This window comes from Poecilia reticulata, chromosome 13 (genome assembly GCF_904066995.2).
Source record: "Poecilia reticulata chromosome 13, P_reticulata-male-v2, whole genome shotgun sequence".
Classification (NCBI taxonomy): Eukaryota; Metazoa; Chordata; class Actinopteri; order Cyprinodontiformes; family Poeciliidae; genus Poecilia; species Poecilia reticulata.
The window spans coordinates 22,935,409-22,949,398 of NC_088842.1; the positions used below are offsets into that span (position 1 = coordinate 22,935,409).

At 40.3% G+C, this 13,990-nt stretch overlaps 1 protein-coding gene across 2 annotated transcripts; it reads left to right on the forward strand.

Annotated features, from left to right (window-relative positions):
* The first annotated feature begins 578 nt into the window (after nt 1-578).
* sidt2 (SID1 transmembrane family, member 2) lies at nt 579-13,379 on the forward strand. 2 transcript variants are annotated; one of them, XM_008426071.3, is made up of 26 exons: nt 579-1,426; nt 1,517-1,638; nt 3,148-3,312; nt 3,405-3,450; nt 4,313-4,414; nt 4,716-4,799; nt 4,902-5,067; nt 5,317-5,410; nt 6,062-6,117; nt 6,283-6,309; nt 6,993-7,031; nt 7,109-7,186; nt 7,668-7,783; nt 8,174-8,247; nt 8,776-8,842; nt 8,922-8,995; nt 9,075-9,198; nt 9,396-9,513; nt 9,850-9,986; nt 10,111-10,219; nt 11,132-11,208; nt 11,320-11,366; nt 11,448-11,553; nt 11,654-11,764; nt 12,430-12,543; nt 12,642-13,379. In XM_008426071.3, the coding sequence occupies exons 1-26, from the start codon at nt 1,178-1,180 to the stop codon at nt 12,702-12,704; spliced, it is 2,565 nt and encodes an 854-aa protein (XP_008424293.1). In that variant the 5' UTR covers nt 579-1,177; the 3' UTR covers nt 12,705-13,379. The 2 variants fall into 2 exon arrangements, with proteins under 2 accessions (XP_008424293.1, XP_008424294.1); XM_008426072.3 differs by lacking the exon at nt 6,283-6,309.
* Nucleotides 13,380-13,990: the final 611 nt, after the last annotated feature.

Genomic DNA, 13,990 nt, shown 5'->3' on the forward strand with positions numbered 1-13,990 from the left:
CCTTCACTGAAGATAAGATACAAACAAAATACAAACAAAAACCAGTGAATCTTGAATCATCATGAAATACAATTTCAAACGATCATCAAACTTTTAAACACTTTTTTGAAGTATATATACATTTATTTATTTATTTATTTATTTATTTATTTATTTATTTATGTATTCGCAATATGTGTTGTGCGCTTATTCAACTTTATTTATTTAATTTGAATTTATATTAGTTTTCTGTATTTTATTTTTATTTTAAATGTAAATTAATAGAGGTCATATTAATTACATTTATTTTTACTCATACTTCTCTGTACCTTGTAATTTAGATCAAATACATTTTTGGAGTTTATTTAATATGACTGATGGATTTTTGTTGTTGGTTTACATTAAGCTAAACTTCATTACTTTATTTGCCTTGTTGTTCAGCTTTATTTAATTTCATTTGCATAAGCTTAAGTAATTTCATTCTTCAATTAAATTAAGGTGATTTGAATTAAATTAAATTGTTGGCTTGTCAATTTCCAATCGTGAAGTTGTTCCGCAGTGACGTCATTACGTCGCGTGGCGTTTTGTTTACTGTTAGAGCGTGGAGGAGGAGGAGGAGGAGGGGGCTTCGCTAATGGAACGGATTTTTCGTAGTGTGCACAGCTTTTAGACGACAAATATTTTCACCTGGTGCTGACCGGTCTGGTGCTGGCGTCTTTTAACGTAGACGTAAATACGAGTTAAGAAGGAGGGCAGAATTAGCTAGCTGTAATGCGCGGTTCTGTATTCTGACTCTCTTTTCTAACCGACTTAGAATCCGCGGTGAATTCTATCCTGGCGTCCTAACTTGCGAGCTGTTAGCACAGCTCCCCAGATGGAGAAACGGAGGGTCATTGTTGCGTCGTCGTCTTGAGTTTTGTGTTTCTGGTTGTATAGCTGCTAGCTCAGAAGTTGTTGTCAGTGCCGAACTGACTGAGAACAAGTCCGACGGTTGAACATTTCGCTGTGTGTTTAGTTTGTCAAGTAGCTTGCAGCAGCTGGTGCTTCTGCTCTTTGTCAGTGTGGAAGTGGCCCAGTTCATCAGGACATCTCGGTTTAACTGCTCCTTAATGGGGTGGGGTTATTTATTTGCTCTGCCATACAGGCTGCAATAAGCTTAGTTGTCGGTTTTCGGTTGAGGAAGACGGTGTCGGACAAAATGGTGTTGAGGAGCTACTGGAAATGTCGTCTTAAAAGCAGCTGTTTTCCTGCGCCTCGCTGGATACGGCCAGGGCTGGCAGCTTTGTTCTGGTTCTGTGTGACCCAGTTAGTGTGCGGTGCTGGGGCGCTTGGAGAGGCAAAATTTGTGATACAAAAGGATGCAGAGTTTGATGTGACCTATAATGACACGGTTAAAAGCGATAACCAGACCATCTATGCGTTCAATCACACCATCTCCAGAAATAAGGTGAGTTTCCTTCTTTACATCTTGGAATATGGTGTCCAGGTAATGATTTGGTGATTCAATCCTTTCCTTGTTACTTTCTTTGACTTTCAGACGGAGGGGGTGCGCGTGACTGTAGACGTGATGCAGCAGCATCTGGAGAGTCCTATTCTGTTTGTTATTCGGCAAAAGCAAGCTGTGATGTCTTTTCAAGTCCCCCTCATTCTCAGAGGCCTGTGAGTAATTCTCACTTTTCTAAGTTTATTAACTTTAAGATGATGTTACCACATTTACTTTTTTTTCACCAAAACAATAAATAATTTGAAGCCAGTGCACTCTTTGAGGACATCCACTTCATTTACAGAAGTCCTCTCTGTAATTATGACTTCAGGTCATGTGATAGAACACTGTAAACGCGACCTGTGCTACTCATAACTGTTTTTTCAAAAGTCTTCATAACCTATGAATACAGACTACCGCCAATTCTCTCTAGTATTCAGGTCTGTATATTAGGCCATTCTAATGTACGAATATGCTTTTATCTAAACCATTCCATTGTAACTCTGACTGTATATTGGATATCCAGCATATATTCAGAGTTGTATGTTGGTCATGTCAGTCAATCCTGAACACGTAGAAAATGATGGCAACCCCACAGCCATGGCTTGGAACGTATGCAGTTGTGACATATGTTTTCCTATTGAAGTTGTTCAGATTCTGGGATATTGTTTCATATCATAACTCTGCTGTAAACTATTCACAAAGTCACCCTGGATCTGTCTGCTGTTTATTGGTCTTCATGTTGCATTTTGTTTCCTAAATTTCTCTACTCTGTTTACAAGTAAGGTGATTTCTGAAGGCATTTGGATACACTGGTTTTTATTTTAAGAACTTCATTGTAACCGGGTCAAACATTTTGGATTTTTAATAGTAGAAATCTTTTAAAACCCTTTTCTTTTAACTTCACAAATGTGCAGAACTGTGGTCTATTGGCCATAACCCTGAAATAATAAGGTTAAGCTTGTGTTTGTGACATGACAAAAGGCAAGATAAGATATGAAAACCTCTGCAAAGGACTGTATTTTGTAGAAGGAAAACAGCTGGTTTCTCCTGCTAGAGGTTAGAGCGCACTCATGTAGTTTCAAGTAATCGGGGGAGTTTGTGACGTGTGTGGAGTTCAGTACCTTTTATGCCTCCCTCAGCAGTTTCCTTATTTGATCTTTGTCTTGTGCCTTTTGGTTGTGCAACTTCAGAATTACCTTGTCGCCCTTTCGCTGTTGCGCCCTCGTGGACAGACAATGTTCCAACGTGGACAAACAATGTTCCAACGTGGACAGACAATGTTTCAACGGCTCATTAACAAACTTTGAACTTTCAGTTCCTCCACTTGGAAGCCACCAGGACAGATATGAGGAACTTGTGTTACTGGAAATGAGAAACTTTAGAATATTTTCCTGTGTGTCATCACATTGTACGATGTGGTTTGTGTGTTGTATGGGAATTTGCAACAAAGGTGGTTTTGGTTATCAATTATTTATCTATATACTATAGAACTTAATGATCCACTATTGGAAAATATTCTTTATTGTTGAGACACTTAAAACTGATGAGACACTTAAAATGTCTCATCAGTTTGTAAAATAAAAGACATTTATATTTACCTCAAAGCTGATCTTTGAGGTAAATAGAAGCCGTGTTATCCTCTGTGTTCATCAGCACGTCTTCCTGTGTGTCTTGCCCTTCAGCTATCAGAGGAAGTACCCGTACAAACACGTGGGCAGAACCTTGTGCCAGCCTCCAACCCGAGCCGCGTCCGAGACCCAGTACTTCTTTGTGGACGTGTCCACCCTGTCGAGCCAGGAGACAAACTTCCAGTTGCGAGTGAGCCGTGTGGAAAGTTTCACCCTGCAGTAAGCTATACGACTTAGATCTTAGCTCTATGTCTCGGTGTCAACAAACAGCTCCTGGTATGCCTGACATGCTATTTTTAATGCGATTACAGGACAGACAAGAAATTCAGCTTCACAGCATCACCTTCCCAACCTCAGGTAACCCAGCGTTACGTTCGGAATAATGACTGTCGCTCTCCAAAATTCTATTTATTGCAGTCATAGCAATGTCCACAACAGATAAAGTATCAGCATGGGTGGAGTGAATGTAAGACAAATAAAAACAAAAGACAGAAACTTAATTTCTTTGAACAAGTTACAGAAGCTTTTGCACACTCATGCAAGTGATTATTTACAATTTTCTGCCACTTAGCACATTTTTAATTGCTTGTCCTGTTGACCAAAATGTGTTATTTGGGTCTTTGTTGAATAGGCTCAACCTCCACAACATTTAAGCATACGTTATACAGGTCATAACGTGCAAAATCCTTGAACATGTCATAATATTTAAAATATATTTATATTCATTTTCGTTAGACTTTTATTTTTCTAAATTAATCCTGAATTGTCAATTTGCTCCCAGGTGAATCCTGATGTTCTCTAACATAGGTAAACATGTGAATCTAACCACCAGTCTTCTGTGAATTTCCCCATCTTAAAATCCAATCTTTAGTGGAACCTAAAAAGCATATCTATTCTGAAACCTGGAAATTTCAGGTTCTGGGTTTAAGTTTAAGACATAATTAAGCTGCATCTTCAACCAGACATGTAGTGCAATTGGATAAGAACACGTATTCTCTTTTTCAAAGTCATGTTTAAACTGTTAAAACGTTTTTGTATGATGGCATTCAGAAGGCCTACTATTCACTGAGGCAACACTTGTAAAAAGTCAAGAGTGCCACAATAAAAAATGTAATCCTACCAGCATGGATCAGGCTACAGCTCCTATATCAGATAACCACAGAGTGACTCCATTCATCTGCCCTCTAATTCCGGTTTACCTCTCCTTCTTTTCTCCCAGTTTTTTAAATACGTCTTTCCTGACGGGGTGGATACTGTCATCGTCAAAGTCAACTCAGACGTGAACTTCCCCTGCTCCGTCATGTCTGTCCAAGACATCCAGGTATATAGTTGGTGGCTGCCATGCGTTCTGTATATTTTCTCTACCTTCTTTTTATGTTTTCCTTTTCACAGCAGACGCCTCCCTCTAATGTTTTGTTTTTTGACAATTGTAGCATTTCTAGACCACTAGAGGTCACCATAGAGGCACCTGCATAATTTTGTTTCACTTTTAACATTTACTTTATCGAAACAGTGAAAAACGTTTTTCTCGATGTTTTCTTGTCTTTTAAATGTAATTGTCTTTTTTTTAATGTAACTTTGAATGCAGGAAGCATTTCATTTTCTCATTTCTCTCCTTATAGTGTCCAGTCTATGACCTGGACAACAATGTGGCCTTTATTGGGATGTATCAGACTATGACAAAAAAAGGTGCCATCACTGTGCAGGTATTTGATTTTTAACATTACACTAAATCCAACATCATTTTTCACCAACCATTGTGACAAAGAACACATGTAATATCTCTGTGTGTCGATTTTTTTATTCAGAGAAAGGATTTTCCTAGCAACAGTTTCTATGTAGTAGTAGTGGTGAAAACGGAGGACGAGGCATGCGGCGGCCCGCTGCGTTTCTACCCCTTGCAGCCCGATGAACTAATTGATGCTGGTAACCGCACCAAGGACCTCGACGTGGTGGTCTCACCTGCCATTAACTGTAAGCCACATATATTAATAAAACAACGGTCACTTTTACACACCTGTTTATAGATTTTGTTGCACACAATCACTTCATTCTTAATGTAACGGCGACATATTAAGATACATTATGTAAACTACATTCAAGATCTTCGTCTTTTATATTTGTTAGGCAAAATACTGAGCTTTGCTAAATAATAGTTAGAAGCGTGACAAGGAAATGAAATGTCTCGTTGGCTTTAGATTGAGTGTGTGTTTTCCCTCACAGCTGAGAAGTATGTGATCGGCATGCTGTTTTGTCTGGGGATCTTCCTGTCGTTTTACGTGTTGACTCTGCTGGTTGCCTGCGTGGAAAACAAACGGTAACATTTTTCACTTGTTTCAGCTCCCGAAGCATCTGTTAATCAGCTGCTTGATGAGTTCATAGAGATCTTAATCACATTTTAAAAAGTTGGGCTCAAATTTGAAGTATATTTTTGGCTCAATCCTACAAAGACGTAATTCATAGTTGATTAATTATTGCTATTTAATAACATTTGAATGCCATATTGTAACTCACAAATGAAAGTGGCCTAAAAATACACATAAGTGTACTGACTAAATCATAATTACCCAGGTTCCTCAGCATGTACTCGCTGAACTGCAGTAAAGAAGGCTGCCTGAAAGACTTTATCAACATTCACATAGTTGACTTTAATAAAAAAAAATCAGAAGACACTGGGTGATGTCTGACAACTATTTGTCTCTTTCTAGATGTTGGTGTCTGTTTTCTTAGCTCTAATAATCTAACTCCTCTATTTCCCTAGATAGCCAGGAAGTGTTTCCAGTTTTTTTCACCAGTGTCATGAGTTATATCTAAATATAGCAATTAGCTATTGTACTGAGATAAACCTGATCAAAGAGGTGAATTACCACCTGAAAGTCTCCAGTCATCACTTCTCGATGACTGAATCTGCACACAACGGAGGAAACTATGTTGAACACAATTTTAATTAATTTTTGTTTTTCTTCAGAATGAAAAGGAGAGAAATGTTTCCGATCCCTCCTGACACGTCGCCCGCTGAGACAGGTAGCCAAGCAGCTAGCTGATCTCATTAAAAAAAAAATTTTATTTATCTTATAAATGGATATTTATCTGAAATATCTTAACCAATTTCTACATTTCTTTTACATATAGCACTAAATGTTATTGTTACTCATTGTGTCTTTGACCTTCTCTCCCTGTGCGGTTCAGCCTCCCTTCTTGGGAAGAACAGCGACGGTATAACAACACAGTCACTCTTCTTGTGCACTCGCTGCTCTTTCTCACACTTGTTTGGCTTGTCTGTAATCGCTCTGCATGCATTAGCTTGCACACATGACCTCGCTGGAGTTTAAGCATCCTCTGCTGAAAGGAAGCGCCTGATTGGCTGCTGAGCTCTGTGAACTGTGCATTAGCACGACTGCAGCACGGTTCCAATAGTTTCATTTTATGACCTCAAACGGATAAGGATGCAAGCTCTCCTCGGTGCTTTACAGGTTTGACCGATGGCTAATGCACATTATCAGGAGCTATTAAAATTATGACAATGCTGCAGATTTATGGAGACTACAGTTGAGATAAAGGATCCATGCTTATGCGTGTCTGGAGTTCAAAATTGCCTCTCGGTGTGTTTGTTTCGTTCACTAGTGTTTGCTGGCATGATTTGCATGAGAAAGCCCACAATTCTTGCAGTTCATTGTCACTGCAGCATAAACTGTACCTTCTTTGTGCCATCTGTCACACACAGTGTTTGCACATCTGTTGTGTCTTGTGTGTTTTGGACTAACAGCTCATGTGCCGTGTGTTAGCAGTGAGGGATATGGAGAAACTAACAACTATAGCAGTGCCAGTGTGTTTAATGTGTGAGATTTGTTTTAAAATGGTCTCTTCTGGCTTTTAAAATGTGTTTATCTTTGTCACAGGCAAAACTCCAGCCTCTCCGTATGAATATGGCTCCTTTGGTGAGTCGGGGGTTGATCTGTTACTAATCTCTTAGCTTTTGTGGAGGTTGTTTAATCAACACATTTTCTTCTGCCAGCTGACAACGGCAGCACCCTGAGCTCCGAGGCCATCACTGACAGCGCCACATCAACGGATAACAACTATGGCTATTTGGGTATGAGCTCCAGCAGACACAGCTGTTATTTTTCACCTCATCATTCTCACCCTGAAGCATCTCGCCGTGGCACGGCGAGTGGCCGGCTTCCCTGAGCACCTCGGGTCCCTCACTGCTGTTCTGTGTTTGTTCATCAGGACAGGAGCCTTTCAAACGCCGACCGTTCCTCAATCACCTTCACCACTTAGCCATCCGCATTGGTGACACCCTGCCACACAGTTTCCCCAGATTTGCTCCAAACCAATCAGCACTATACTAATCACACACCAGATTTAGATTTTATCTCCAGATATTTTGCCATGCAATGCAAATTAAATGAGAAGTGATTCAGTGTACCAATGCAAATCCTTTATTGAATAATTTGTGATGCATTTCAGCACTTGTGCATCAGTTTGCCGATACCTTTACGGATCCAATCACCAAATTGCTCACAGTCCGCATCCAGATGGCTAAGCCATCTCTTTATCACTCTTCTGTTCAGAGCGATCGTTGGACAGCGTCGCACGAAGCAGGCAGGAGTCTTTAAGTTCTGTGGAGGAGGACGACTACGACACGCTGGAGGATATTGACTCGGATAAAAACATTGTCCGCACCAAGGTACACATCATCAACACAAACATGCTGTAGATCAACAGAAAGTAGTGTGGAAGGAAAAACAACACATTGCTTTTTCCTTTCGTTTCAACCCCTCTTTACTCTAATACTCTTAAGTAAATCCAGTGCATGAATTTACCTTTAAAATTTAACCAAAAGTAAAAATAATCAGCAGGAGTGTAATTAATTTTTGCTAGTTTGTTAGAGACCAGAAAGATGGATTCAATTAGTTAGATTAAAACATGTTCATAGCCCAGATCTGAATTCAGTTGAAACTTTGAAAGACTTGAATCTGGTGTTAACTGATGTTCACCATCAAATCTGGCTGAGTTCATCTGTCTGTCTTGCCTCTTTTCCCTCCTGATGACTTCTGATTCATTCTCCTCATCACAGAAGTACCTGTGTGTGTCTGACCTGGCTCGCAAAGACAAAAGGATCCTCAGCAAGAAATACCAAATCTACTTCTGGTGAGTTCATTGCTCAGATCGCTGGTAGTACATTAAGTCCTTGAATCAGTCATGATTGTTAAGAAACAAAAGCTTCTTACACTATGGACATCCTCAGGACATTTTCACATGGCAAGGACCCTTAGAGAGGATCTGGCACATGTTGATATTACAGGTGCAACTAACAATTATTTTAGTAATGACTTTTTGTGACTATTAATAGATTTCTCTGATAGGGACAGTTTTGGCTTAATTATTACTCTGTATTATTTCAGCAAATGGCCTTTTGAGCCTGCATACACCAGTTAATAAATAATCAATTACTAAATTGGTTGATTATTTTAGTAATTGATTAATCACAATTAAAATGATTAATCGTTTTAGCCCTGGTTGATGTAATTGAACGAGGGTAAAAAGAGCTCCCATCAGATATTATTTAACTATTTCATCCATGACACTTTGGTCGCCATGGCTACCTCGTTAACATTTTATTGATCAAAATATAGACTGATAATTAGCATCACGTTCTAATAATTATTCTCTCCTCAGGAATATTGCCACTATCGCGGTGTTCTACGCGCTGCCGGTCATCCAGCTGGTCATCACATATCAAACGGTGCGGTGGTGATAAACAAACATGGCTGCTCAAACGGCCTTCGAAACATTCTCATGGTGATTTCATGTTTGGCCTTCAGGTTGTAAATGTGACAGGAAACCAGGACATCTGCTACTACAACTTCCTGTGTGCTCACCCTTTGGGAGCTCTGAGGTGTGTGTTTATTCATGCTGCCACTGTTGCAGCAGTAATACACACGCTCAGCTGGCTGTGTTAAACCTTTTGTGTGCAGTGCGTTCAACAACATCCTCAGTAACCTTGGATACGTGATGCTGGGACTCCTCTTCCTCCTCATTGTCCTCAAGAGAGACGTCACACACAATCGAGCGTTGCTTCGCAACGACCTCAATGCTCTGGTGAGGCGCCTGCCACCAAACTGATGCTTGATGCAGAGAACTGTTTGTTGACGCTCTAAGCTGTACATCCCTCCATCCTGAGGTTCTGTTTAATACTGTAGCACAAAAGGTGACATGTTATTAATGCCACTTCCTGTCAAACGGGTAATATCTGAGCTGAAATGGTCGTTTCGACACGTTTTCTGTTTCTTCTGCAGGAGTGCGGCATCCCGAAGCATTTCGGTGTGTATTATGCCATGGGAACTGCTCTGATGATGGAGGGCTTGCTCAGTGCGTGCTATCATGTCTGTCCCAACTACACTAACTTCCAGTTTGGTGAGACATGAGGATTTATTGTTGCCATTTCATGTTTGTTTTCTCTAGATCCTGCCGCACACAATGGTTGTAAATCATTGAAAGTTGACAATAAGTCTGACATAGACACATTACCAGTTCTAACTCCTGACTTGCCATGGGTGTGTGTGTGTTTGAGTGAGATGGATTTATTCAGCTTATCGGCAAAAACTGGTTGATTTGCTGTTTAGCAGGAAGATTAAGTCTGCAGGTTTACTTTAAGAAAACATTTGAACAGTCAGTTGCATTTTAAGCCATGTCCAGTATTTTAATTGGTTAAAACAAAACAAACAAAAAAACGGTGTTAATATTTTCCAGACACGTCCTTCATGTACATGATTGCCGGGCTGTGCATGCTGAAGCTCTACCAGAAGAGACACCCCGACATCAATGCCAGTGCCTACACCGCCTACGCCTGCTTGGCTGCAGTAATCTTTTTCTCTGTGCTGGGAGTGGTACGTTCACACACACACACACACCTCATACAAGCTGCTGCGGTCAAGCTCTTGTTAATTGTATGCAGCTCTGTTTAATGATCATTGTGGGTTGTTGTAGAATTGTATTTGTTTTGTTTTGCAGGTGTTTGGGAGAGGAAACATGGTGTTCTGGATCGTTTTTTCTGTGATCCACATTCTGGCCACTCTGCTCCTCAGCACACAGCTCTACTACATGGGCCGATGGCGACTTGGTAGGACCACAGCAAGAAACCAAACACACTTGATTCAAGATCAGTGTAATTTAGTCTGTGTTTAAATTAATTATAACCAGTTTTAGGGTTTCCTTTTATTTTTATTTAACATGTTCAAACATGAAGTACTTTCAGGTAAAAAGTTCAACGGCAGATTTAATATTTTGAGTAAAGGCTTGTTTGACACTGCTGCTTTCAATGATGACATCTATTCCTATAACTTCACATATTATCAATCCATCATAAACTTCAGAGCATTTCATTGAGATTTTATGTGATTGAAGTTGTTGAAGGTGAACCTCTGTTTTACTTGTCGTTAACAGTCTCCAGCTGGTTTAGTTGAATCCATCTATTCCATTTTCTCGTGCCAGTTTTGCTCTCATCTGACTTGAGCATCTTCATTTGTTTCCTGTGTAATGTGGGACTTCTGGCTTTCTTCCAGCATTTGCTTTCTGTTTTACACTCTTCCATAAAAAAAAAAAACATTCATGGAGTGAATAACAGCTGCTGGCAGATTTTTTTATTTTTTTTTACCTGAGCCGTGGCTCTCTGCAGCTCCTCCAAAGTTACCTTTGCCCTCTTGAATGCCTCTGATCGGTGATCTCAGTGAAGTTTGTGATCCAACCATGTCAAAGTCCCTGCGCCACACTTTGTGAGCCACATGTAGGATTACGTTGAGGTCGGGCAAAGGTTTTATTCTGACACTTGAAGTAATCAAAGGCCATTTGATTAGTTCTAATGTGGTTGCATTGCATAATACACAGCTGTTTTGTTTGTTTGTTTTTGTTTTTCTTCAGCCAACTAAACATTGAAAATTGTCACCCAGTGATCAGTTATTTTTCTCAACTAAATACAGTAAAACTTCTTTTTTTGCATTTTATTCTCTTACCTGTTTGTAATTTTGTCTACTAGATGCTGGTATCATGCGCCGGATTGTCTATGTGATCTACACAGATTGCATCAGACAGTGCAGTGGACCCATGTACATTGTGAGTTGAGATCTAAAGATTTTGCAGCAAAAATTCACATTCACAATTAAAGACGGTTAGTTTGTAAATGTTGGCACCTTACCCCCCCCCCCCCCCCTCTTTGCCTTCCAGGACCGTATGGTGCTACTTGTGATGGGCAATATAGTCAACTGGTCTCTGTAAGTAAACACACCGTGTCTGACTTTGCTTAAGCGCTGTAATCTGGAGCTTCATCTGGATTGGCTGTTTGCTCTCCGCAGCGCTGCCTACGGCCTCATAGAGCGACCCAATGACTTCGCCTCATACCTGCTGGCCATCGCCATCTGCAACCTGCTGCTCTACTTTGCCTTCTACATCATTATGAAGGTGTGTGTGCGCGCGCACGCGCGCGTGTGTGTGTATTAACGCAGCCAGCATCAGATATCAAGATTATATTTGATTATTGTCCTTTTTGTTGTCGCTTCAGCTCCGGAGTGGTGAGAGAATCAAGTGTCTGCCGGTGGTGTGTATTCTCTTCACGGCGGTGGTCTGGGGCTTTGCACTCTACTTCTTTTTCCAGGGCCTCAGCACCTGGCAGGTCAGCAACACACTGATCAGATTATTTATGTATGATTGAATAAAATGTACTCTAGAAGGGCTACAAATGTCTAATTGCTTTTAGGGCTGCGACTATTGATTATTTTAGAAATCGATTATCCTGTCAAATATTCTCACATTTAATCAGATAAAAAAATTAGCACTGCAGATTATTTGTTAAACCACTTAGTATTTTTATACAATATTATAAATACAAATAAACAATTTATTTCCTTTTATAAAATGGCAAAATTAACTTTTTATTAGCTAAAATTCTGTTGTACACTTGATTATTTGTAGCAAAGGAAAAATGCTTCTAACATCGTAATGATGCTGCTCCACTCGGCATCGGTACAGTGCAGAGCTGAACTGTTGACTATAGATGAGCCGATTAATAATTTCTATCCAACGCTGGTAGGTTTTTCTCGACATGAAACTGAAACTATGCGACTTTAATTCATTAAACATATTTACAGACAAAGGAGTTATTTTTTTTTTAAATCCAGTGTATATTTTGTAGTTTTGGATTAATTTCTGCTTCAAATGTTTTTTCAGCAAATAGCCTTTTTTGAGTCTGTCAATTAACGATTAATCAACTGCTCATTTAGTTGACGTTTATTTCCATAATCGATTCACCAATCCTAGTCGCTTTGTTTCCCGCTGCAGAAAACTCCAGCAGAGTCTCGCGAGCACAACAGAGATTGCATCCTGCTGTCGTTCTTTGACGACCACGACATTTGGCATTTCCTGTCCTCCATCGCTATGTTTGGATCCTTCCTGGTATGGTTGTTGTTTCTTGTAAAAATGGTGATTGTTTGAAGCCAGTGCAGCACTCGACACATGTTGGAGTTGGAATCCCTCTTGTCTTCCCCTCGTAGGTCCTCCTGACCATGGACGACGACCTCGACACTGTTCAGAGGGACAAGATCTACGTCTTCTGAATCCGTCGGGTCTTCTATGAGAAGCTCAGCTCATCCTCTCTGCCTTATCACCTGTTTTCTCTCTGTTGGCATCTTGTCCATGTTTGGAAAAAGAAACAGTCAGTAGCCTGTTGCTCCTCAGGCGGTCGGTGAGCATGTCTCCGCTTGTCGGAGCCAGGCGGGGGACACTCGTGTGCCAATCCACAGCTGGGTCAACATGGAGTGGTCCTGAAGCGTTTTGTCCTCCTGCTGCTATCATCGATGTTACTGTCGCTCTGCGTGTTTACGTGCTGCTGCTGATGAAGACGACAATGCAAACACTGAACTCTTTTTCTCCATTCTTTTTATATATGGTCCTCGTTATGGTCAAAACAACAGAAAACGATGCATTTTGTAAGCTGTGTGTGGTTCTGCAGGGTTGTGTGTGTTTACAAACTGGGGGAGCGCGAGTCAAGTCCAATCTGCCAGTGGCCTTCTGTGTTTCTAATCACGTCAGTCACACACTGTGCTCGGATTGGTCAGCTTGTTAAAACTAGCCGTCCTTAAATGATTGTATTACTATTTGACTGCCCTTGTGCGCGCGTGTGTGTGTGTGACTGCGGAGCCGGTTTTTTTGCACTGTTCTGTACGAAAAGTAGATTTTATTGTCCAGCATTTCAATGAGTGGTTACTAAATAAAAGGTTCTTTTTCACAAATGGGACTCTTTTCATCTATTGTCTTAACTATTCCTTCTCTTTGAATTTACCCATATTTTCTCATTGCAACCACAAACTTTAATTTACTATATTGGGAATTTATGTGATGGATCAGCACAAAGTAGAACATAAGTAGAAGGGAAATGTTCCAAGATTTTCATAGTGCCTTTAAGACGACTCTTAAAATATGTGGCGCATCTACGTATTCAAGCCCATCAACTTTGCACGTATACAGACTGAAAAATATGCAAAAGCTGTCAGATTGGATCAGATGACAGCAATTTTCTCTCCATTTAATATTGCTCTGGTCTTTGACTAAGCCATTTTAACATGACTTTCATCTAAACAGCCCATTGCAACTCTGGCTGCATGTCAAGTGTTAATTTTTTTTTTCCTCAAAGGATAAATGTGTTTAGTGCCCCATTAATAGTTCTGCCAGACTCTCACCTGAGCCATGGTTCTCTGGCAGCTCCTCCAGAGCCACCATGCCATCTCTGGTTTCTGCCAGAGTTTCTGCTGTTCCTGGGTTTATCCCAATACTTTTTTTTTTAGTTATAATGTGAAGGAGTATGAATCATTTCTATAGGTGTGGGCAAAAGAAAATGTATAAA